Source organism: Esox lucius, chromosome 21 (assembly GCF_011004845.1).
Source record: "Esox lucius isolate fEsoLuc1 chromosome 21, fEsoLuc1.pri, whole genome shotgun sequence".
NCBI classification, from domain to species: domain Eukaryota; kingdom Metazoa; phylum Chordata; class Actinopteri; order Esociformes; family Esocidae; genus Esox; species Esox lucius.
Window position 1 is genome coordinate 23083688 of NC_047589.1, and position 24259 is coordinate 23107946.

Here is a 24259-nt window from a genome sequence, read left to right on the forward strand (position 1 = left end):
CCAAGCGTGGAAGCGACATTCTGCAATAGTAACCACAGTAACAGCAGAGTTTTAGCCTGGAATACAGTGCTGCCGTCCCATTGTTTAACCTCAGTTGAGAAGTTATGTTGTCGTCCTCTCTTTTCAGCTGTGTCCGCACCACTCAGATCTTGAGGGGCATTTTTCTTTTTTTTGACATAAGCATCCAATCCCCTTGATCCCTTACATAACTGGACCAATCATATGCTTCAATGCCCCCCCCCCCCTCCCCCAGTTCCCAGTGCTGTGGCCTGAAGACACTGAGTTGGCAGCCCTGGTTACGGCTTTGGTGGCGTGGTAGAAAATGGAATCGGCTCTCAACATATTGAGTTATATGGCCTAATCATATACAATGCCATCTGTAATTTTCGGGACAGTGAACCATGTTTTTTTCTTTTGGATCTATACTCATTATAAATCAAACAAAAAAAAAAAATCTTAGCATACTATGAAGTTAAAGTGTAGATTCCCACCTTTTATTTGAAGGTATTTATGTACATACTGGTTTCACCATTTAGAAATTGCAACCCTTTTTTTTTGTCACCCAATTTCATGTCACCAAATATATTGGGAAAATTGGCTTGACAATCTGTCCCAAAACCTTTTCTGCACCGAAATAGTGGGGAAGGCTGGCTTCCAGTTGTGAATGGGGGTTGGTAACTACATTCTCTTCAGGATCAACCTGTAGTTGTGGACCATGGTTGGTAACTAAACTTTCTTCAGGATCAGCTCTGCGGGTGGGAAAAACACCCAGCGGTATGTCGTTTTTGTTGGCCCCCCTGCAACAAGGGCCAGTCCTCATGGACCGGGGTTGAACTGGACCACCGTGGGGTTTTGATGTGGACTATGGAAGGATATGATGATCAGGATATATGATTTAATGAAGCACCTCAAAGGCATCGCAAATTGACCAGGGAAACAAGGGGTGTCATGCATGAAAACATAGTGAATGTAAGAACCAATCAAAGCTTAAGCCAACTTTTGTGCAAATTTACCAAAACTCTGCTCCACACCAGTGTATATCACACCACTGCCTTGCAGTGTAGTGTGACTTGGGTCAGCCAGGCTAAGGTAGGAGTTAAAGTGGCATGAGTCCTACTATGATCCATGACATTGTTCTTAGAGAAAGGCCAATCTCATTGGCCAAAATGGAGATTGACTGCTGTACGCTATTCCACATATAGCTTTCCAATGTACAGGTTTTTACATTTACATTGCACCAAACCAGCTCAGTCATACATGGTAAAAAAAACATATATCTGGACCCAGGTATGCCCCATGTTACTGAAATCAAAGGAGTAATCTGTGATATTGTAGGCTTTCTCATTTATTTCACAGGTTATCTTATTTACAGAGGCATGTGTTTGCAAAATACTAAAAATACTTCAACTTAAAGTACTGAAACATAATTCTAAGTACTATTTACTGCAACGTGGGCTTTACTGAGGCACTGCATTGTGGTTGAGCAGTGAGAAATGCTCTGAGAGTAATAGTTATTACAACAAAACCATCATATACTGCTGAGAAGATACCTGTTGTTGGCCATTGCATTTCTGACAGTTCGTAAGAATGAAAAATAAATATTGCCTATGCATGTGTTGAAGTTCTTGTAATGATGAAAACAGTACATTTGACAGAGGTGCAGAGTTTCCTTTTCACCTTAAAGTTTTTGTATACCCCCCTCACCAGCAATAAATAGTGTCGTTCTCACCTTTTAAACATATGTCTCAATACAAAGCATGCAATCAGAAATCTCTTTATAAAAATCCCCGTAGACACTGTTAAATAGCAGTGCATCACTAATCACACACCTATGGCATCTAACAGGGGAACGGTGTGAATCAATGTCCATTTAGAAACAGGACAGGGGTTTGTAACAGGCACACTGGATCTATTGCTACAGAAAACAGCCCTTCAACACACCTGCAACCATAACCTGAAAATATATATCATATTAAAGTTGAGTGGTGTTTTTTTTATTATTTGAGTCAATTAGAAACCATATGTGCCAGTATCTGTTGTAAAGCCTGTGGTAAGCTGTTGGGAACCAAGATAAGCTTCAAGGTCTGTAAGAGATCAAGCAAAAAATAAATACAAATATGTACAAACTTTGACACTTATCTTAAAACTGATTCACTTAAAAAGAAGCAACTTATTGCTAAACACAGTTTGTGCAAAATGGGTAAAGAATTGTTTTTCAGCCTTGAGCGGGACATCTTTATATGATGCTGTCAAAACATGCAAAACAAATACTTCAAATAATAAATAGGACGATTATCGACCAGTAAAATAATGAATGGGATCTCTGTTGGAATTCTTTATCCTGCAGAAAATATGAAGAAAGAAAGATCTATCAGACATAACCATGAGATGTAGGCTTGATTGTCACATACTGATCATGGTTACTACACTGCTTCTAAGCTTTGTGTAACTAGGATCAGACCATGAAGGAAAAAAACAACCAAAATACAGGGCTTCCAGGATATCTTTAAGTGTAAACATAAGTGCAAAAATACAGAAAACTGTTCAAATGAAGCTTTGTTTTAACTGAAAAGCAATTACCGGCCATTTTGTCTTGTTACCCCTTGGAAGTATTCTATAGCATGATCTACTCCAATTCAGAAGAGGCCACATTTTTTTCTTACACTAAAGAATATCAAAAATAGTAATAATTGTACTGCTATGAAAGACTGGTAACATCAACAAAGTTATACTTTACTACGAAAAAGTGTATCCTTTGTTTTTTTTTCTGTCTCATATCTCACAGTTGGAAAACTGTTTATCCTAAGGAATCACACCAACAATAGTAAGACCTTTAATAAACTCATACGGTCAGGCATACCTTGTAAATATTGATAAAATGTATTTCCTTCAGTCTAATAAATGATTATTACATCAGTGATATAATTGTGGTGACCCTGCAGAGGTAATTCATGCATACTAACTGTGAAGCAACGTTGACATGAGCAGGGTCAAAGGTCATCTAGGATTTACACACACCCCATTTGTGATCTCCCACAAAGTATGTCCTTCAAAAAGAACAAAACTGTTTGCTTTTTGTCTATGAAAAGTCTTGCAGCGTCTCTGCACAACCCATGTTACATTCGGTAAAAAAAAAAGGACTTCTCTAGTTGCCATTACAGAAATGTCTCTTGGTGTCTGTTTGGGTCTCTGTCTGGGTCTCTGTCTGGGGCAAGGCAATGTTCCCTCAGCCTGCTGTTCCGAGACTGTTCGGGAATTATAACTTGAAAGATCTCGCTAGTTGCCCGCGTGACACTATCGTAAGACGGTGGAGAGGAGGTGGATGACAGGGTCTCCACCTCCATCTCGGGCCCGCCGTAGTTCTCCTTGATCATGGAGGCTATGAGGCCCTCTTTCTCAGGGCCGTTGCCGCCCTCGTCCGGGGGGCTTTGAGTTAGATTGGTCTGCATGGATCTGTAAAGGAACGAGGCCTGCTTCATTTGCCTCCGCACCAGGTGTCTGCGGAAGCACCTCTGGATGACGGCGGCCGACACGTCCTCCTGCTTGCGCCTCAGTGTGGTGGTGATGGGCTCGTAGGAGATCTTGGACGGGTTGGCCATCATGAACTTCTCCTCCATCTGCTGCTTGAGAGCGTCCATCTCACCCGACTCGCCCAGCACGCGCTTGGTGAAGGCGAACAGGATGTCCAAGCAGTGAATCTTGTCGCCGCTCACCATAGGCAGGTCCATGGAGATCAGCTTGATCTTGTTCGGCTTGCCGATTCGCAGAGGCTCTGACAGGGTGTCGGCAAAGTCCGACAGCTTGGCGTACTCGATGAACTGCGTGGCCTCCGGGTCAAACTTCTCCCACACCTCGTAGAACATCTCAAAGTCGTCCTCACTCAGTGGCTCGGTGCTCTCCTCAGTGGCCACGCTGAAGTTCTCCAGGATAATTGCGATGTACATGTTGACCACGATGAGGAAGGAGATGATGATGTAGGTGACAAAGAAGGTGATGCCCACTGAGGGATTGCCGCAGTTGCCCCTGGCGTTGGTGCCTGGGTGGATGAGGTTCGGATCACACTCCTCCGGAGAGTTATTGAGGATGGGGCTGAGCAGGCCGTCCCACCCCGCCGACGTGGTGATTTGGAACAGGCAAATCATACTGTTGCCAAACGTCTCGAAGTTGAACATGTCGTCAATGCCCGCCTGTTTCTTGACGTAGGCGAAGTTGGCCATGCCAAAGATGGCGTAGATGAACATGACCAGGAACAGCAGGAGGCCGATGTTGAACAGGGCAGGAAGGGACATCATTAAGGCAAAAAGTAGGGTCCTTATTCCTTTGGCGCCGCGGATGAGTCGTAGAACTCGTCCAATCCTGGCTAATCGGATGACTCGGAACAAAGTGGGCGACACAAAGTACTTCTCTATGATGTCAGCCAGAACAATACCTGAAAGATAGGGCAAAATCATGAGTGAGATCTGTATTCTTCTAATAAGTCATCATGAATCACTTAATCATATAAAGTAATCTCAACTATTTCACAAAGTAGCATGGAATTAAGGGAATTCACTGAGCTCATCAAAGGCTTAGTACACAGTTTGCCTGGCCTTAGTACGTAGTCTGCCTGGCCTTAGTACACAGTCTGCCTGGCCTTAGTACACGGTCTGCCTGGCCTTAGTACACGGTCTGCTTGGCCTTAGTACACGGTCTGCTTGGCCTTAGTACACGGTCTGCCTGGCCTTAGTACACGGTCCGCCTGGCCTTAGTACACGTTCTGCCTGGCCTTAGTACACGGTCTGCCTGGCCTTAGTACACGGTCTGCCTGGCCTTAGTACACGGTCTGCCTGGCCTTAGTACACGGTCTGCCTGGCCTTAGGTTGCCTCCCATCCCTCTCACCATCATAGCCACTTTACCCTCAAGGCTGCCTTGCCATCTGTCCCTGATTTGTGACCCTCTTGTCCCAATGGACCAGGTGTGGAGGGTTATGGATTGGAGAGGGGGATTGGGAGTCACCCTTTGGAGTCATACGTCAAGCCAATAACCCCCCCCACACACCACCACCGCCCACCACAGCCAGCTGATGCAGCACCTCAATCACGCCCCAAATCACCCCTGCTGACAGCCCTGATTGCTACAATTACCTTCACCTCAACAGGGGCCTCCATGCCCACACACGTCATTCAGCATGGGGGCAGCTATTTCAACCTATGTGCTGGCCTTTTGGTTGGCTTGAGCTCTGCACCAGGGCCACGGAGACCATACATGCTCACAGAAAGGGAAATCTGTTTGGGCGGATACTAAATCGAGTGCCCCCGGGTTCATTAGATATAGCCTGGCCCACACAGAACAACTTGATTGACATGACGGATAACCTTGGCAAATAGATAGCAGACTCGTGGACGACAGAGCTGAAGGCCAAATTATTTTGTCCTTAGTATTGGAAAAACACAACATTCTAGAATGTTTCTTCAGGAACTACAAAATGCCTGTTTTTCCGCTAATAATTGCAAATTATACGAAATTGTTAGATGTTTGTTGGTAGGTTTGGATGTCCTAAGCTAAATGTCATTATCTTCCACAGTGTCATTAGGAGATGATAAAATAACATTAGCCACAAATCAGCTACGTAGCACCCTTATCCCAATATAGTTAACAGCTGACACACCCACATAGTTATATGTTAATAACCAACACACTCACCAACGATGGAGAGGATGACCACCACAAAGTCAAAGATGTTCCAGCCGATGGTGAAGAAGTAGCATCGCAGCGCCACAATTTTGACCAGGCACTCGCAGGAGAAGATGACGATGAAGGCCAGGTTGATTTTGTTGAGGATGTACTCCATCTGGCTCGTCTGTTCATCTGTCTCCACCATCATGGTGATCATGTTTAGCAGGATGAGGATCATGATGACAATGTCAAATGCCTGCTTGCCCACCAGGTCAAAGAAGAAACCCTGCACTTGGTTCTGGGAGAATAAAGAGGCACAACCAGAGGTGACACATCCCTTTATGGAACACAAGAGGCTTTAACATCATTTGAACTTTGTTTTTGGATATTGTTAAAAAGGAAATATTTCAAATTAGTATGTGAACTGTTCCTTCCAGATCATTGTATACAAGTAATTGGAACATAAAATACACTAAGGCAATGGATATTAAAGAAATAGCAGCCTTTTTTAATAGGTTTTTGCTTATTTTCAACTACAGTGCAGTGTTACCGAAAATAAGCTTAAACCTCACTAAAAAAAAAACTATCCCTTCAATAACTTAAAGAAATTAGGGTTCAATTAGCTCCAGCTTACCACTGGCCTTGGAATTGGTTTCTGTGGCTTTTTAGACCCTAGCTTCTTCATTGCGTTGTAGTACTTTTTCTGTTCCTCTGTCATGAAGATGTCTTGCCCGCCTAAGTAAAGAAGCATCCCTTTTGGGTTATTTTTACTGTGAAAATCTATAATTCGGAGAGGGTTCAGGGCAGATAGGAGGTGTCAGGCTTTGTTGGCTTTGATACTTATCTTTCGTTTCTGCTGGTTAAAGTTGTCGATGATCACACCGATGAAGAGGTTGAGGGTAAAGAAGGAGCCAAATATGATAAAGATGACAAAGTATAGGTACATGTACATGTTGATCTCTCTGATTGGCTGTTCCTCCACCTATTGCAAGGGGAAAAACAGGTTAAGACAACAAATTGTTGACAAGATGTAACACATTGTGTTACAATTTGTCAAATCTCTGTAACACAATTTTAGATAGCATATGTTTGTGAACATATAAAACACCATAACTCTAAGTCAGTTTGAATGATAGACTTATATAATATTTTTGATCAAATGTTATATAAAATGTACATTGAAATGTAATACTTACAGCACGAGAATCCACTGCAGCATACATGATATCCATCCAACCTTTGAATGTAGCCTTGTAATAAATGATGTAAACATTAATTAGCATGTGCCACTTTCATAGACACTATATATAATGTATTGTGTTACACTTTCAGTCTTTTAAGACCCCAGGCTGGGGCCAAATGCAGATTTTAATTAATATAAAATAATGATACTACCGTGTAAATGCATTCAGATTACATCAAATGTAAATTAATGTATTGGATATACAGTTGTGGGCAAAGTGTTGGCACCCTTTCATTTTCTTCAAATAATTCACATTGTCTCTAAAACAAATTATTTCTTTCACTGTTAATCTTACAGAATGTTTGTTTTGATTTGTTTATATCTGGGGAAAAATTATGTAATTGACAAAATTGACACCCTGGACTGGAGTATTTGGTAGCAAAGCCATTGGCCAAAACTCCAACCAAACAAATAGCCATGGATGAGCTATTTGTGGGCCAAACCTCTGTGCTCGCAGTTTGGCCCACTCTTCTTTTGCAAACTGCTCCAGTTCTTCCATATTTAAAGGATCCCTGCAAACTGTTGTTTTCAGACCTCCACAGGATGTAAATGGGATTTAGATGAAGACTCATTGCTGGCCACTTCAGAACAGTACAGCAATTTGTGTTTAACTATTACTGTGCTGGGTGTTTTTTTTTTTTATGTTGGGATTCAATGTTCTGCTGAAAATCCCATTGCGTTCCAGAATACCTTGGTGTTCTCCTGATTTCAAAGGCACCTAGTCTCCCAGGCAACAAAGCAACCTCAAAATGTCACTGAACCCCCTCCATGTTTAACTGTGAGGAAGGAGTTCTTTTCATTGAAGGCTTTGTTTTTTTTCTGTCACCATAGAAAAGTGAGAAGTGGAGAAGTGCTTGACACCATCTGTCAAGCATGGTAGAGGCAATGTGATTGTCTGGGGGTGCTTTGGTGTTGGTAAACTGGGAGAATTGGACAGGGTAAAAGGGATTTAGAAGTAGGAAGGCTATCACTCCTTTTTGCAACTGCCTGGCCTTAGTACACAGTCTGCCAATTCTTATTAAAAACAATTATTATTGCCATTCCCTGGTCGGTGCTTGATCAGAGCCAATTTCCTCCTACAGGAAGACAATGATCAAAGCAATGCTAGAAACTATGCAAGAACTATTTAGAGATTAAACAGTCAGCTGGTATTCTGTGTACAATGGAGAGGCCAGTACAGTGACCGGATCACAAACCTACTGAGCTGTTGTGGGACCAGGTAAGGAGTGCCAATCAAGCCAATCCAAATTGTGGGGGGTGCTTCAGAAAGCATGAGGTGAAATCTCTTCAGATTTTCTCAACAAATTGACAACTAGAATACCAAAGGTCTGCAAGGCTGTAATTGCTGCAAATGTGGGAGATTCTAAGGTCTGATGAGACCAACAGAGCTCTTGGGCCCTTTCGCTTTGGTTATGGTTTATTACAGGTTTCGTGAATGACTGGGGTCCACACTATTTCCAGATGCAAATGGAAGGTCTGTATGGAGGAGAGTCACAAGAAGGTGACAGAAAGGAGCTAAGTGAATTGTTGCTAGGCTACCGTGCCAACTAAGTTAAAGCGAAGAATGAAGTGCATGCACTCTCGCTGAGCACGAAATTCTCTGTAATGGCCCCCGTCGCTGCTAAAAATAAAAGCCTACAGACTTGTTGATTGATTCCGGGCTCTCTGGACAGGCAAGGTGGGCAGCGACAAAAAAGTATCAAGAACAAGCAGGAAGAAAGAATGTCTCAAACTGTGAGGGAAAATAAAAGGAAATGGGGGGAAAAAGGTCCAACTCACAACTTGTAAGAGGGCAAGGTAACCGGCGCCCACATTGTCGAAGTTGACTTTGACTTTAGTCCAGTAGAACTGTGTGTCGTTCATGGCTTTACATTCGGTCATGTTGTTGATCATGGACACGTTGTAGATGTAGCCCGTCCGGTTGACGCAGCGGCCATACTTCCCGGCAAACAGGTTGACGCCCATGATACTGAAGATAAGCCAGAAGATCAAGCACACCAGCAGAACGTTCATTATGGATGGGATAGCGCCAATCAGAGCGTTCACCACCACCTGTCATAATGGAAATGCACATTAGGTCAAGTATCCATCCATCCATCAACTTCTGCTTTCAACTCCCACACTATACTTGACAATTCTATTAATTCATATTAGTGTCTGATCTAGACTAAATAGGCTTGTGGTGAACTCTCCCTAACCACTTACCCCACCAATATCCCTCTACAACAGAAATATGAAAACTAATATTTCATAAAATAATCCCACCATTCTTAAAAATATATATATTCCATGCAAGCTAGTGAATCTGACAAATGAGATTTGTTTCACATATATTCAATCAGGAGCTGCAGCAGTTTTCTTTCTCAAACAACCCTGATAAGGAAGTACCAGTTTGAGACAAACCTCAAAGTGTTTGAGCAACAGGAGATTTGTGAGTGCTGAGTCAGTAGTTCCTGTCACTGTTCTAATAGAACCAGAGGATATGGGGTTTAGCCCCGCGTATCCTTCAAGTGGGTGTCACAAAGAAATCTGCTGCTCAGTCAGACTTGTATAGTCGGGCTGCACTTCCACTTCATTTTTCCCCCCACCAAGGAGCAGACCCAGTCGTTTTTTAAAGCAGCGTGATGCCTAATCCCATTTGCCAGATTTACGGTGGAGTAGAGCAGCAAGCTCGGCGGACATCAGCCCCCACTTCCGACAGCATGCAAAATATCATTGGCAAGAATTCAAATTAATTCCAGTGGATGTCACAAGAAATGATATAGAGATTAGAGGCTACAAGCTAGGCTGACAGCTGTCTTAGGAAATGAACACTGCAATGAGAATTAAGAATAGTCCAAAAGTGTACAGTGATTCATGGGGTTTAAAAATGTGTGAGGGAAGAAATGTTAAGGTGCATGCAAAAGAACATGATATGAAGAACAACAGTGGAGACTAATCTTAATACTGATAGAAGTGAGAAACAACTTTCAATACAAAATTATCGATAATTCAACAATTGGGGAAATTGGACAAAAAGGTTGGAATTATATAATTGAAACACTCCATATTACATGGCCCAGGCATGTACGTAGTCTGTCTTTTTTGCCTTTCTGGAAACACTTCAAATAAATGTTTCTGTATTCCTGTGTAAAAATGCAAAATTCTATTACCAAGCTACATAATTTCTTGACTAGTATGTCTTTATATTGGTCTCAACTAGACACAGTACATGACATTTCCCCTTTCAGAAGAATCTCTCAAAGTTGAATCTGAAAAAAACTTTAGGAAGGAAGTGTGTTATGTTGTAACATGCATAGCATAATGTAAGAAACTTGATATGTCATTGAATACTGCCGGACAGTTCAGAAAACAGTTAACTTATTTTTTAAGCTTTATTTAGTCAGTTGACGCCATGCAGTCTATGTGGCCAGCATCACAACTGAAAAAAGATAGAAGTCAAAGTTATTGGCAACCCCCGTTTTCAATACCTCACCTTGAGATTATAATGACATCCTTTTTGAATGTTTAATGACACTGGAGGACACAGGGTGATTTAAGACCACTTCTTACAGAATATTTTAATTTCCCTGAGATCTTTTGGTATGGACAGTTTACAGTTGGGTGCAAATCTGTAAACTTAAATGGCTATTCCCAAAATGGTCCACTTGCTAAACATGTTTTTATCAGAGAACATGTATTATGTAATACAAAATGTGTTTACATAAAATTTTTGGAGCATAATTTAGCTCAGTATTTGAATTATGTTCGAGACAGTTTGCGCTGTTCTATGAAAGTAGTAGTATATATCGTTGTGCGATATCTTCATTTTCTTGGCAATTTCTTACATGGAATAGCCCTCATTTCTCAGAACAAGAATATCATGATGAGTTTTAGAAGAAAGTTTTTAGTTTTTGTTCATTTTGGGCCTGTAATCTAACCCACAAACGCTGATGCTGAAGATACTGAACTAGTCTAATGGCCAGTTTTATTGCTTCTTTAATCAGCACAACAGTTCTCAGCGATGCTAACATAATGGCACTACATTTTTTTAATGATCACAAAACACAATGTGTCATTGGAACAGAGGACTGATGGTTGCTCTGTACATCTATGTAGATATTCCATTGAAAATCAGTCGTTTCCAGCTACAATAGTCATAAAAAATATTAACAATGTCTACCCTGTATTTCTGATCAATTTCATGTTATTTTAAAGGACAAAAATGTTGCTTATCTTTCGAAAACAAGGACATTTCTAAGCAAACCCAAACTTTTGAACGGTAATGTATTTCATCAGGGTTGGGGTCAATTCTGAATTTTATTATATTCAACCCATGTATTTGGATTGGTCACGCTACATTGCTCATCTTTATCATGGGTGCCAATACTTCAACCTGATGGTATGATTAGATTGATAGAAGAATGTCTTTGGTGGATCAAAGATCATGAAAGAACCAACAAAAACAACAAAAACAGATGCTGACGTGTACCTGTTTTGATGATTCTTAAATGGTAGTGTACAGTAGGACCATCCTTATTATTTCACTATTTAAGGTATTTATGAAAACCAGGTAAAAGAAGATCACAAAATAAAGCTTAATTTTAAATCAAGCTTAATAGATTCATGTGATAATGAGGTAGTCATGCCATGCTGAGGGAGAGACTTGAGGGGAATTATGAAAATGTAATTTGCTCTTCATGCTAATATTGCCACTTCATGTTAATATTGCCAATGCCGGCTCAAAGGGAAAGTTTGGCTAAGGATTAATGGCATAAACTGAAATACTAACAAGGAGGAAACCACTTTTTTGATAATGCCATAAGAGAAGAGATGAGGTAGGCAGATTATTTAGATTACTCTGAATAGAGGCTGTGAAAATGTTAATATGGGAAATAAAGGGTAGCAACAGACATAAAGAGAATGACAAGTTAGAAGGTCAATCAGACATGAGGGAGTTGACAGAAGAGAGGTTGGAACAACTCTTACCCGCATGCCTTCAAATCGGGACAGTGCTCTTAGTGGCCTCAGAGCTCTGAGCGTTCTAAGCGATTTGATGGCAGCAAAGTCGGAGTAGCCCAGCGCGTTAGCTGCTAGACTCACTAAAGACACCTAAAAGGAGACAGAAAGCGCAAGAACCCACATGGTTAGGGGGGGGGCTGCCACTACCTGTTCAAAGAAATCTAGACCGAACCTGCAAGAAAACACTGGACCACCCTGCCAGGTTCCTCCAACCTGCTATGATAAAAATGGTTCATAAAAGCCCAAGGTGTGTTGATGTCACTTTGAGCAACGAGGTCATCCATCTTCTGTTCAATAGGATAAAGTCATATTATTCAGTTAATTCCTAGAAAGACAGATGAAGAAGCCACAGGATTCGAAAAAGAAATGGGACTATTAAGAATAGCCAAAAAAAAATAAAAATTGTGTAGATCTGTGTAGGAGAGGAAGAAAGCGAAGCCAACCATAAACTGCAGCTCAAGCGATGGCAGTGGTTACTGGCCTTACCCTTATGCCGGCAAAGCGGGCAACAGCTCTCAGTGGGCGCAAAGCTCGCAGGGTCCTGAGAACTCGCATGGTGCCAAATTGCTCTACATTGACAGCGCTGGCCAACAAGCCAATCACTGATATCTGTGTGAATCAAATTAGTTTGTTCAGTGAAAACAAAACACTTACTTTTAATTTGATATACAATACAGACTCCAATGAATACTGGTGTCCATGCAAGTAGTCGTGCACTGATAATTTTTTATACAAGACTAAGACAGTCATTGTAAATGATTCAAAATGCTTGCGGAAATCCCATTCATGACAACCTCCAGAATCTGGGCTTTTAGATTGAATCCAGGCCAAGGAGCCCAATCAGTTAAATTACTGATACTATTCTCAAAGGTACAAAGATATCTGCACTTGTACAGCAGGGGGCTTTTAAAAGTGCCACTGTCAAGCCAAAATGGGCCATGTATGCGTTTGTGCCTCATGTCATTTCTACCTTTTAATGGCTGAGGTGTGATAGTGATTCTACTTATAAACTATGTTAATATAAACAACATATTATGCATTCAGAACAAAATAGGAGGTTTAAAAAATATTTGTTGTGTTTTGTTAAAAAGCTTAAAAAATAGATCTGCATAAAAGTAACATCCAGCAAAATCCAAGGTACAAGTGGTATGAAGGCAAGGGCAGAACACATATATCATAAAATTGAGATTAACCATGTTTTACATTATATTTTACATTTACATTGGAGTATAACAAGTTTATTCTTTTTGATGTTTTGATGTGGTACCACAGATTTACAAAACTCATTAGTCATGTTCTTCAAGAATCATCTGTGAAGTCAAAACAATGATATATGGAAAAAATGGATCCCAGCTTGAAGGTGACATATTGTTTTATGTTTAAAAAAAGAGAATGGATATCAAGACATCAGGATCAGCTCAAATATTGTTAGTTAATTTTTCAAATCCATGTAGTCTCTCATTCTTGAAGAAACAGGGCAACACGACAGATTAAATAGAGCAACATCTGCTTCACATCCAAAACAGAGACACACACAGGTATCATAAGAAGTAGTCCTAACAGTGGAGAATATCTATTGACCAGGCTGTTTTCATGGCAATGATAAAACATGAGGCCAAACATGAGGCCACGAGGGAGACATTTCCCCGGGAGAAACTGCTGTTTACAACTGCCTAGTCAGCTCTGGCCTCCTTTTTTCTTTCTCTCACTCTTTTGCCCTCTTTCCTCCCTTTCTCACTCTCACCTACTCTCTGCCCCCCCCCCCACCACCCCCCCACCCCCGTTCTCCCTTTGTGTGGTGTCAGTGTGCAGAGAGCAAACACTAATTGCTCCAGGCTTCCTGTCCAAAGATTCTCTGCTACGGACCAATATGTCCAAACTAGTGAGGTGAACTCAGCTCTCATGTTTCTCCCTGAGGATAATGTGCTTCCAGCATCATGTAAATTAGTGACGTATGATGCTGGGGGTTGATGTGGTTGTTAGACTCGCTACCAGGCTGTGTCGATCGGACAAAGTGAAATCTGCAGTAGGTTAGAATACCCAAAATGCGTTTTGCAGCTAGCGTCAGGGTGACAACACATATCGTCTGTCTCAACAGAATTTTAAATCTTTCACATTACACGTCCCCAAAAAAAAACAACAACTGAGGTTTGATGCCTTAATTTGCTCCGTTGTTTCTGTAAGGATAGATGATATTACAAAATCACGTGAAGTGGACTGCTGCTTAAGCGAAAGACATCATCATCTCTAATCATATTTAAAGGGGTTGGAATAAATGCACTTACATCTACAATCAGGAAATCCAGCCAGCACCAGTAGTTAGTAAAGTACTTCTTGAATCCATAGGCGATCCACTTGAGAGCCATCTCAAGGATGAAGATGTAGGTGAAAATCTTGTCTGCATACTCCAGCACCACTTTGATGACTTTTCTCTGTTCAATGTAGATGTCCTCAAAGGCCTGGTGAAACATACAAGGGAGATATGTCATGATTAGGGATTTTTTTAAACATTTTCATTAAGCAAACTAAATTCTAACTTTACAACTAAAGGTTTGGTTCTTGCTTTTCTTCTATATAGCTGAAAATAACAGCTGACTAGAGTGTAGATTTCCTTTGTGTTGATTTTCTGGGGAAAGCAGCACTTTTGTGTCAAAAGTTGCATTCCATAGTAAATAGATTTTTTTCTTGTTGATGTTACTAAAATTAAAATTAAAAGTCTTAAAGGTTTTATACAGGCAGACAGGATGGGACTGTTCTGAACTTTTTACAATTGTGTCTCTAGCAAAAAAGTGTAAGAGGAGTACCACTCCAAATAGTATAACAGTAATATAATTACCCAAAGTCATAAATATGTCAAAACATAAATTAGGGACTCTTGCTTTGAAAGACAAACTAATTGAAATGTTTCTGTAACATCCCTAGTCTTGTGTTCACTTTGCATCTTAATCCTAACATCAATGCCGGAATCGGGACTATTCCCGCGGGAACGCAGGTTGTTGGGCCGGTGATGACGTTCGGCAAAAGCAGTTTTATCATCACAATGCTTGCTGCAGCACGGAGTGGGCCACCGGCCTGCCAGTTTGTGATAGTGCGGCCCACTCTCCAAGCACTATTCATGCCTCACATTACCCCATTCTCTCTGTCTTCCACACACAAACAAACAAGCGCTGCCATCTGGGCTGGCACGCCCCCGCGGCCCACACCAAACGAGCGGCCCTCTGTCAGTCACCTGACCTGACGTCATTACAAGTTTACATCGGAGAGACAGACTGACAAGTGACTGATATCATGTTAAGAGATGGGGAACAAAAGAGAAGATGGGGAAGCAGAAAAGGCAAGGTAAAAAAAGAAAAAGGCATTGTAGCAAGACGTGAATAAAGGTTATGTTGTTTAGCAGTGAACTTGTTATTAGGGCTGTCAAAGTTAACATGTTAACGTGTGTGATTAATAAAAATTGCCTCCCTTAAGTTGGCCCCTCTCCAGTCTGGTCCTGAGACTGTGTTGCATGAATCTACCTGCTAATACATTGCTTGTAGACTGATAAGTTGTCATTATTTATTGTTTTTGCTAATCTAAGCTAAGCATTTGCCTATTATCGTCGACAGTCGCTTTTCCACCGAAGCATATTCTAATAGTGGAATTAACAAACAACTTGCGTGATCTGCATACATTACAGATCTCCCCTGATTAATGTTTGTAGATAAACATCCCCAGCAACCTTGAATACTTCATGCCATTTCCTATTCAAGTAGCCTATTTTATGCATTTAGGAATAATTTTATAGAGACAAAATTATTTGTTTGTGGCTAACAATCCCATCAGAAAAGGTAACCTATTCAGGCTTAGGTGGGATACAGTGTTGGATCAAATCCCTGCACACCCTGCAGCTCTCCAGATAAGAAGGGCTTATATGTGTTTTATACAGTAGCCTAACATAGCAGTTGATGTACTTGGTACCTTGATCAAGAGAACAATATACAGTGGATATAAAAAGTCTAGACACCCCTATTAAAATGCCAGGTTTTTGTGATGTAAAAGAATGAGACAAAGATACTTTTTCCACTTTTAACATGAACAATTCAATTGAAAAACAAACTGAAAAAAATTTAATAATAAAATAACTGGTTGCGTAAGTGTGCACACACTCTTATAATTGGGGATGTGGCTGTGTTCAGAATTAACCAATCACATTCAAACTCATGTTAAATAGAAGTCATTACACACCTGCCATCATTTAAAGTGACTCTGATTAATCACAAATACAGTTCAGCTGTTCTGGTAGGATTTTCCTGACATTTTCTTTGTTGCATCTCAGAGCAAAAGCCATGGTCTGCAGAGAGCTTCCAAAGCATCAGAGGGATCTCATTGTTGAAAGGTATCAGTCAGGAGAAGGATACAAAATAATTTCCAAAGCATTAGATATACCATGGAACAAGGTGAAGACAGTCATCATCAAGTGGAGAAAATATGGCACAACAGAGACATTACCAAGAACTGGACGTCCCTCCAAAATTGATGAAAAGACTAGAAGAAAACTGGTCAGGGAGGTTTCCAAGAGGCCTACAGCAACATTAAAGGAACTGCAGACATTTCTGGGAAGTACTGGCTGTGTGCTACATGTGCAAATCTCCTGTATTCTTGAATGGGCTATGGGGTAGTGTGGCAAGACGGAAGCCTTTTCTTACAAAGAAAAACATCCAAGCCCGGCTAAAGTTTGCAAAAACAAACATCAAGTCCTCCAAAAGCATGTGGGGAAATGTGTTAGGGTCTGATGAAACCAAGGTTGAACTTTTTGGCCATAATTCCAAAAGGTATGTTTGGCACAAAAACAATACTGCACATCACCCAAAGAACACCATACCCACAGTGAAGCATGGTGGTGGCAGTATCATGCTTTGGGGCTATTTTTCTTCAGCTGGAACCAGGGCCTTAGTCAGGGTGGAGGGAATCATGAACAGTTCCAAATACCAGGCAATTTTGGCACAAAACCTTCAGGCATCTGTTAGAAAGCTGAAGATGAAGAGGAGGTTCAATTTCAGCATGACAACGACCCAAAGCACACATCCAAATCCACAAAAACATGGTTTCACCAGAAGAAGATTAATGTTTTGGAATGGCCCAGCCAGAGCCCAGACCTGAATCCAATTGAACATCTGTGGGGTGATCTGAAGAGGGCTGTGCACAGGAGATGTCCTCGCAATCTGATAGATTAAGAGCGCTTTTGCAAAGAAGAGTGGGCAAATATTGGCACGTCAAGATATGCCATGCTAATTGACTGCTTCCCAAAAAGACTGAGTGCTGTAATATAATCAAAAGTTGCATCAACAAAGTATTAGTTTACGGGTGTGCACACTTATGCAACCAGGTTATTGTGAGTTTTTATTTTTCCCCCTCAAAGATTTCAGTTTGTTTTTCAATTGAATTGTTCACGTTATAGGTCACATTAAAGATGGAAAAAGTAGTTTACAATAAACCACAGTATGTCTTTAACTTAATGCACAGATTTTTTAACAGAAAAGTGTGTATTAAGGGCAACATTTGAATAACATTTGAAAATTTTGTTCAGAATTGATTGTTTTAACCGTTTGACAGTAATAATTTTTATATATTGTGCTTTACCCATCTGTTAGAGTTATTCAGTGCTAATTATGCTAATGTATGTACATTTACACAGTTAAGGTCAATACACATTTTAGGTTGGGGATAGCCAAATCTAGTTTGTTTGGGCTCTTTTGCTTGAACGGTTCAGGAGATACTGTTTTAGGATTAACAGTAATTATGCAAATGTATAAAGGGTTGTCATCATAATCGATACACTATTAAGTAAGTTAAGTTGGAATAACCTAAATATGTGAAACAAAGTTGGTTTGGTGGCACAAAGTTTCAGTCTCTTTATCATAAATGGTTCAAGTGAAAGTGCTACTGTTACGTAGACCTATAATGCCAATGTAGAAATCCAATTGAAAAAAAACACATTCAAGTGAAAGTTTTAAATATGTAATAAAAGTTAAATATTTTAAAAAGTATAAAAAATATCAAAAGGTATATTGCAAGCAACCTGGTTATGAATGCACTAAAACATTTTAAGTTTGAACAGTCTCCCTAGCTGAAAAGCAGTTGGATGAGTAGCAAGCTAATTAATAATAACAATAATAAGAAGAAATAATTAGAAGATTAAAATTGGGGACAAAAAGATGGTGTATGCACATCCAATGACTTGCAGGTGCTGGTTACAAAAAATAAGCTCCTGAAATAATAGATACACTGATTAATGCCCCCGCTGGTTATTGTGCAGCGTTTCTACCTAAAGGTCTGCGTCAGGCTTATTCCACATGAAAAATGCAGTGATATTTTTAGTTACAAGAACATAATGAGCAGGTGAGGGTGTGTCCTTTATCAGGCCGTTGTCATGTACACACACATTGCACAATAAAACCACGGGAGCATTCATCAATATGCGGCTATTCTTCATATTATAATGACTAGCGTACCTCATACATAGAGGAGGATAGGGTTTCTGAGGGGTAAAAACGAGGAACAAATAAAATGGAGTGATCTTGCTGAACAACACATTTTCCGTTCTTCTCTAGCCAGATGTGTGCTGCTGTTGGAACCCTTTTGCTCTGCTCTCCCGAGCTAGGCCGTCACGCTCCCTGTGTTCACACTGTGTGGGCCCGGCCTACGCGCCCACTTCTGGTCGGCCCGCGACGACAGGGCAATGCCCGGGGGGAAAACGACAGTCTGCTTTCTTTTTGTCTCACCGCAACAGCATATAGTTGCATTTCTGTTTTTACGGTAATGAGCGGGCGAAGGTGTGTCTTCTCATCAGACCGTGGCCGTGCACACAAACCTTTACGCGACGAAACCGTAGGAGCGTTCGTCGGTGCGTGGCTATTGTTCATATTATAATGACGAACACACGTCACGTATGCTCGGTTTTCCGTGACACAATGAAAGTGCATTCCGAGGGGGAGAAGATAAAGAAAACTAAACCCGAGTGCCTTCGCTGAGCATCAAGAGCCCTCTGCATGTAGAGGGAAATTGTTTGCTCAACTCTTGTGAGCTCGGCAGTGTGCCCTAGATTGATGCCACCGGGCCCAGACTCGGCAGTGCCCAGGGGAATCAGCATTCTGCTTGGATGGAGCGGGAGGAGCAGCAGGAGGACAGTTGGAGTGTGGGTCAGGGGTAGGGGTAGGGGGGGTGGAGTGACAGGCACTGGTAGGGGGGGGGGGGGGGAGTGACAGGCACTGGTAGCACAGCTGAGGTTTGTCTGCTTTGAATTGTTATTAAATCCTACCATGTAGTACAGTTTGTGCCCGTCACCCGTGCTATTAGGTTGCAATAGCGCAGGGGAGAGTAATCGACCTTGTTTGTGAGACACTTCCTGGAACAAATGGTGTTAGTGATAATCCTTGGGGCGTTGTTGGGTGTGGTCTGGGAGCAAGAGCTCACGGAAAAATGCACAGTGTTCCTGTTATTACCACCTAAGACAAGTCAGACATCCATGTCTGCACTTTCCCAACATCAAATGAGCCCATGATTCCTGGACTAACCTTTTTTAATATTATGTGCTTATTATCTTGTTAAATCGGCTGTGATTAAATGAATATACCACGGCTAAGTGCTGTGTCCATGCATCGTTCCCAAGAACAGCTCTTAACCATGGTACAGTGGGAAGAACAAGTATTTGATACACTGCCGATTTTGCAGGTTTTCCCACTTACAAAATATGTAGAAGTCTGTAATTTTCTTCAACTGTGAGTGACGGAATCTAAAACAAAGATCCAGAAAATCCCATTGTATGATTTTTAAGTATTTAATTTGCATTTTATTGCATGAATAAGTATTTCATACATCAGAAAAGCAGAACTTAATATTTGGTACAGAAACCTTTGTTTGCAATTACAGAGATCATACATTTCCTGTAGTTCTTGACCAGGTTTGCACACACTGCAGCAGGGATTTTGGCCCATTCCTCCATACAGACCTTCTCCAGATCCTTCAGGTTTTGGGGCTGTCGCTGGGCAATACGGACTTTCAGCTCCCTCCAAAGACTTTCTATTGGGTTCAGGTCTGGAGACTGGCTAGGCCACTTCAGGACCTTGAGATGCTTCTTACAGAGCCACTCCTTAGTTGCCCTGGCTGTGTGTTTCGAGTCGTTGTCATGCTGGAAGACCCATCTTCAATCGGGGAAGGAGGTTGTTGGCCAAGATCTCGCGATACATGGCCCCATCCATCCTCCCCTCAATACGGTGCAGTTGTCCCCTTTGCAGAAAAGCATCCCCAAAGTATTATGTTTCCACCTCCATGCTTCACTGTTGGGATGGTGTTCTTGGGGTTGTACTCATCCTTCTTCTTCCTCCAAACATGGCGAGTGGAGTTTAGACCAAAAAGCTCTATTTTTGTCTCATCAGACCAAATGACCTTCTCCCATTGCTCATCTGGATCATCCAGATGGTCATTGGCAAACTTCAGACGGGCCTGGACATGCGCTGGCTTGAGCAGGGGGACCTTGTGTCCGCTGCAGGATTATAATCCATGACGGCGTAGTGTTTTACTAATGGTTTTCTTTGAGACTATGGTCCCAGCTCTCTTCAGGTCATTGACCAGGTCCTGCCGTGTAGTTCTGGGCTGATCCCTCACCTTACTCATGATCATTAATGCCCCACGAGGTGAGATCTTGCATGGAGCCCCAGACCGAGGGAGACTGACCGTCATCTTGAACTTTATCCATTTTCTAATCATTGCGCCAACAGTTGTGTCCTTCTCACCAAGCTGCTTGCCTATTGTCATGTAGCCCATCCCAGCAGGTCTACAATTTTATCCCTGATGTCCTTACACAGCTCTCTGGTCTTGGCCATTGTGGAGAGGTTGGAGTCTGTTTGATTGAGTGTTTGTTTTAGATTCCCTCTCTCACAGTTGAAGTGTACCTATGATAAAATTACAGACCTCTACATGCTTTGTAAGTAGGTAAACCTGCAGAATCGGCAGTGTATCAAATACTTGTTCTCACCACTATATATTGGCCATACACCACACCCCCTCTTGGCTTTTTGCTTAATTATATCCCATGTATAATGTGAATTGACTTGTTTACAATTCTAATTATGTTGGTATCAGAGGGGGGAGTGAACACAGCTGACTCTTATCAACAGTTTACCTAAGAATTTATTTTGTTATGGCACAGGAACTGGTCATCCACCTCTGTAAAGCGATGATGTGTGACATCACACACAGGTTGATCACCTGATTGGCTATAGTCCCGGACACCTAGGCCTAGCTACGCCACTGGTTACCGTGCTTTGATGTGGTAACTACACTCCCCTCCTCTTTCTTCCTCTCTCTCTTTCTCCATCTTATCTGGTCAGTATTCCTTGGCTAAGGGCTGTGTGGTGTATGGTCAATATTCCACATCTAAGGGCTGTGTGGTATATGGTAAATATTCCACATCTAGGGGCTGTGTGGTATATGGTCAAAAGTGCTGTACCAGGCCAACTATGATGCATAATGGCTGTTTTATTGTAACAACCATAAGGCACCTTTGGAGTTTATATATTTATAAGGTCAATATACCACAGACAAGATCTGTATAAAGGCACTCTGCATTGTGTTGTGTGTAAGAACATTTAGCAGTGATATATTAACGATATACCACACCTCCTCAGGCTTTATTGCTTTGAAGATCTATTCCAGCCTGTGGCCTCTACTGTAGCATGTTACAGTATCCGTCTCTGTCACCTGCTACCCATTTCTTCCTCTGTCATTTCACATCAGGTGGCCTGGCAAGCTGGCAGCTACGCCCACCTGGCGCCACCAGCGTGGCCTGCCGCCACCCCTACCCAGCATGCAGGGCCAGTTCTTGCCTTTTGGGGGCCCAACGGAAAATTTAATTTAGGGAGCCCACTCCCCTAGCGGTCAGGGGGGCCCTAAGCAACCGCTTGTTTCACTTTATGCCTGGAACAGGCCCCTCCTGCATGCACCTTCCTTACCAGAGCACCGCTGCTCAGCAGGATCATGAAGATGATGAAGGATTCAAACCAGCTGTGCTCCACAATCTGGAAGCAGGTTTTCCTCAGCCGCCACCATAGCTGGCCCAGGCCGTCCGTAGTTTGGATGTCACAGCACTGGAAATGGCGTACGCACACTGAAAGATAAAAAGACAGGATGGTGAGAGAAAGAGAAACAGAGTTAATGACTGTTCTACTGTTAGTGTACAAATGATTAGTTACCACTGTTTTGACACACCAATGTGGGACCTCAATGTCTCTTCCTTACAGTTAGTATTCATAGACAAAATGTTAATGATTAATTTAATGAATATGTTGATTCAATTATTATTTCTGCAAACTCATCTTAATACAGTGGTGCCCAATTCTGTCCTGTCCCCAGACATTTCGTAGTGCTTAATTAGCTATTCTGATTTACCTATTTAAGGGCTTGATAATTAACTGAGTTGATGATTCAAGTGTGCCACTTCTGAAATTGTTTTAAATAAATCGAATGGCTAATGGTAAGTTACGTTAACCTACAGTAAACATAAATCACTGAATTGTGCACAAACATGCCTTATCATTTCTACATATATTTTGGCATAACATCCCATGGAATCATTGTCATTCCAGCAGCAGAATTATGACAAATATATCGCTCCATTGTAGCAACTCCCAGCTGACTCTGTGCAGGTGAAGCACATCTGATGCCATTCTAATTCTTATCAAACTGATTGCCCAACCAGCAAGACAAGACCAGAATCCTTACATCCTTGTGCACCAAAGGAACACACTTCCCAGGCTTTTACTACGATTGATCTCCAAGGTCCCCCATGTGAACACGTAGATATACAGAGGGGAGAACAAGTAGTTGATACACTGCCGATTTTGTAGGTTTTCCTACTTACAAAGCATGTAGAGGTCTGTAATTTAGAGGTCTGTAAAACAAAAATCCAGAAAATCACATTGTATGATATTTTTATAATTCATTTTCATTTTATTGCATGACATAAGTATTTGATCACCTACCAACCAGTAATAATTCCATCTCTCACAGACCTGTAAGTTTTTCTTTATAGAAGCCCTCCTGTTCTCCACTCATTACCTGTATTAACTGCACCTGTTTGAACTCGTTACCTGTATAAAAGACACCTGTCCACACACTCAATCAAACAGACTCCAACCTCTCCACAATGGCCAAGACCAGAGAGCTGTGTAAGGACCTCAGGGATAAAATTGTAGACCTGCACAAGGCTGGGATGGGCTACATGACAATAGGCAAGCAGCTTGGTGAGAAGGCAACAACTGTTGGCACAATTATTAGAAAATGGAAGAAATTCAAGATGACGGTCAATCTCCCTCGGTCTGGGACTCCATGCAAGATCTCACCTCGTGGGGCATCAATGATCATGAGGAAGGTGAGGGATCAGCCCAGAACTACACAGCAGGACCTGGTCAATGACCTGAAGAGAGCTGGGACCACAGTCTCACAGAAAACCATTAGTAACACACTACGCTGTCATGGATTAAAATCCTACAGCGCACGCAAGGTCCCCCTGCTCAAGCCAGCGCATGTCCAGAGCCGTCTGAAGTTTGCCAATGACCATCTGGATGATCAAAAGGATGAATGGGAGAAGGTCATGTAGTCCGATGAGACAAAAATAGAGCTTTTTGGTCTAAACTCCACTCGCTGTGTTTGGAGGAAGAAGAAGGATGAGTACAACCCCAAGAACACCATCCCAACAGTGAAGCATGGAGGTGGAAACATAATTCTTTGGGGATGCTTTTCTGCAAAGGGGACAGGATGACTGCACTCTATTGAGGGAAGGAAGGATGGGGCCATGTATCGCGAGATCTTGGCCAACAACCTCCTTCCCTCATTAAGAGCATTGAAGATGGGTCGTGGCTGGGTCTTCCAGCATGACAATGACCCGAAACACACAGCCAGCGCAACTAAGGAGTGGATCCGTAAGAAGCATCTTGAGGTCCTGGAGTGGCCTAGCCAGTCTCCAGACCTGAACCCAATAGAAAATCTTTGGAGGGAGCTGAAAGTCCGTTTTGCCCAGGGAAACCCCCGAAACCTGAAGGATCTGGAGAAGGTCTGTATGGAGGAGTGGGCCAAAATCCCAGCTGCAGTGTGTGCAAACCTGGTCAAGAACTACAGGAAGCATATGATCTCTGTTATTGCAAACAAAGGTTTCTGTACCAAATCTTAAGTTCTGCTTTTCTGATGTATCAAATACATATGTCATGCAATAAAATGCAAATTAAATACTTAAAAATCATACAATCTGATTTTCTGGATTTTTGTTTTAGATTCTGTCCCTCACAGTTGAAAAGTACCTATGATAAAAATGACAGACTTCTACA

General features: G+C 41.8%; 1 protein-coding gene across 3 annotated transcripts in view; it reads right to left on the reverse strand.

Annotated features, from left to right (window-relative positions):
* Positions 1–447: 447 nt before the first annotated feature.
* The window catches only part of scn5lab (sodium channel, voltage gated, type V-like, alpha b), a 141474-nt gene continuing 117662 nt past the window's right edge, over positions 448–24259 (reverse strand). For all 3 annotated transcript variants that reach the window (XM_020041954.3, XM_020041953.3, XM_034289385.1), the window contains exons 20-28: positions 21890–22044; positions 14186–14359; positions 11868–11990; positions 8679–8951; positions 6853–6906; positions 6501–6638; positions 6291–6395; positions 5684–5954; positions 448–4429 (exon numbers count right to left, since the gene is read on the reverse strand). In XM_020041954.3, coding sequence (XP_019897513.2) covers positions 3156–4429; positions 5684–5954; positions 6291–6395; positions 6501–6638; positions 6853–6906; positions 8679–8951; positions 11868–11990; positions 14186–14359; positions 21890–22044 — 2567 coding nt within the window. In that variant the 3' untranslated portion in view covers positions 448–3155. The remainder of the gene's footprint in view (positions 4430–5683; positions 5955–6290; positions 6396–6500; positions 6639–6852; positions 6907–8678; positions 8952–11867; positions 11991–14185; positions 14360–21889; positions 22045–24259) is intronic.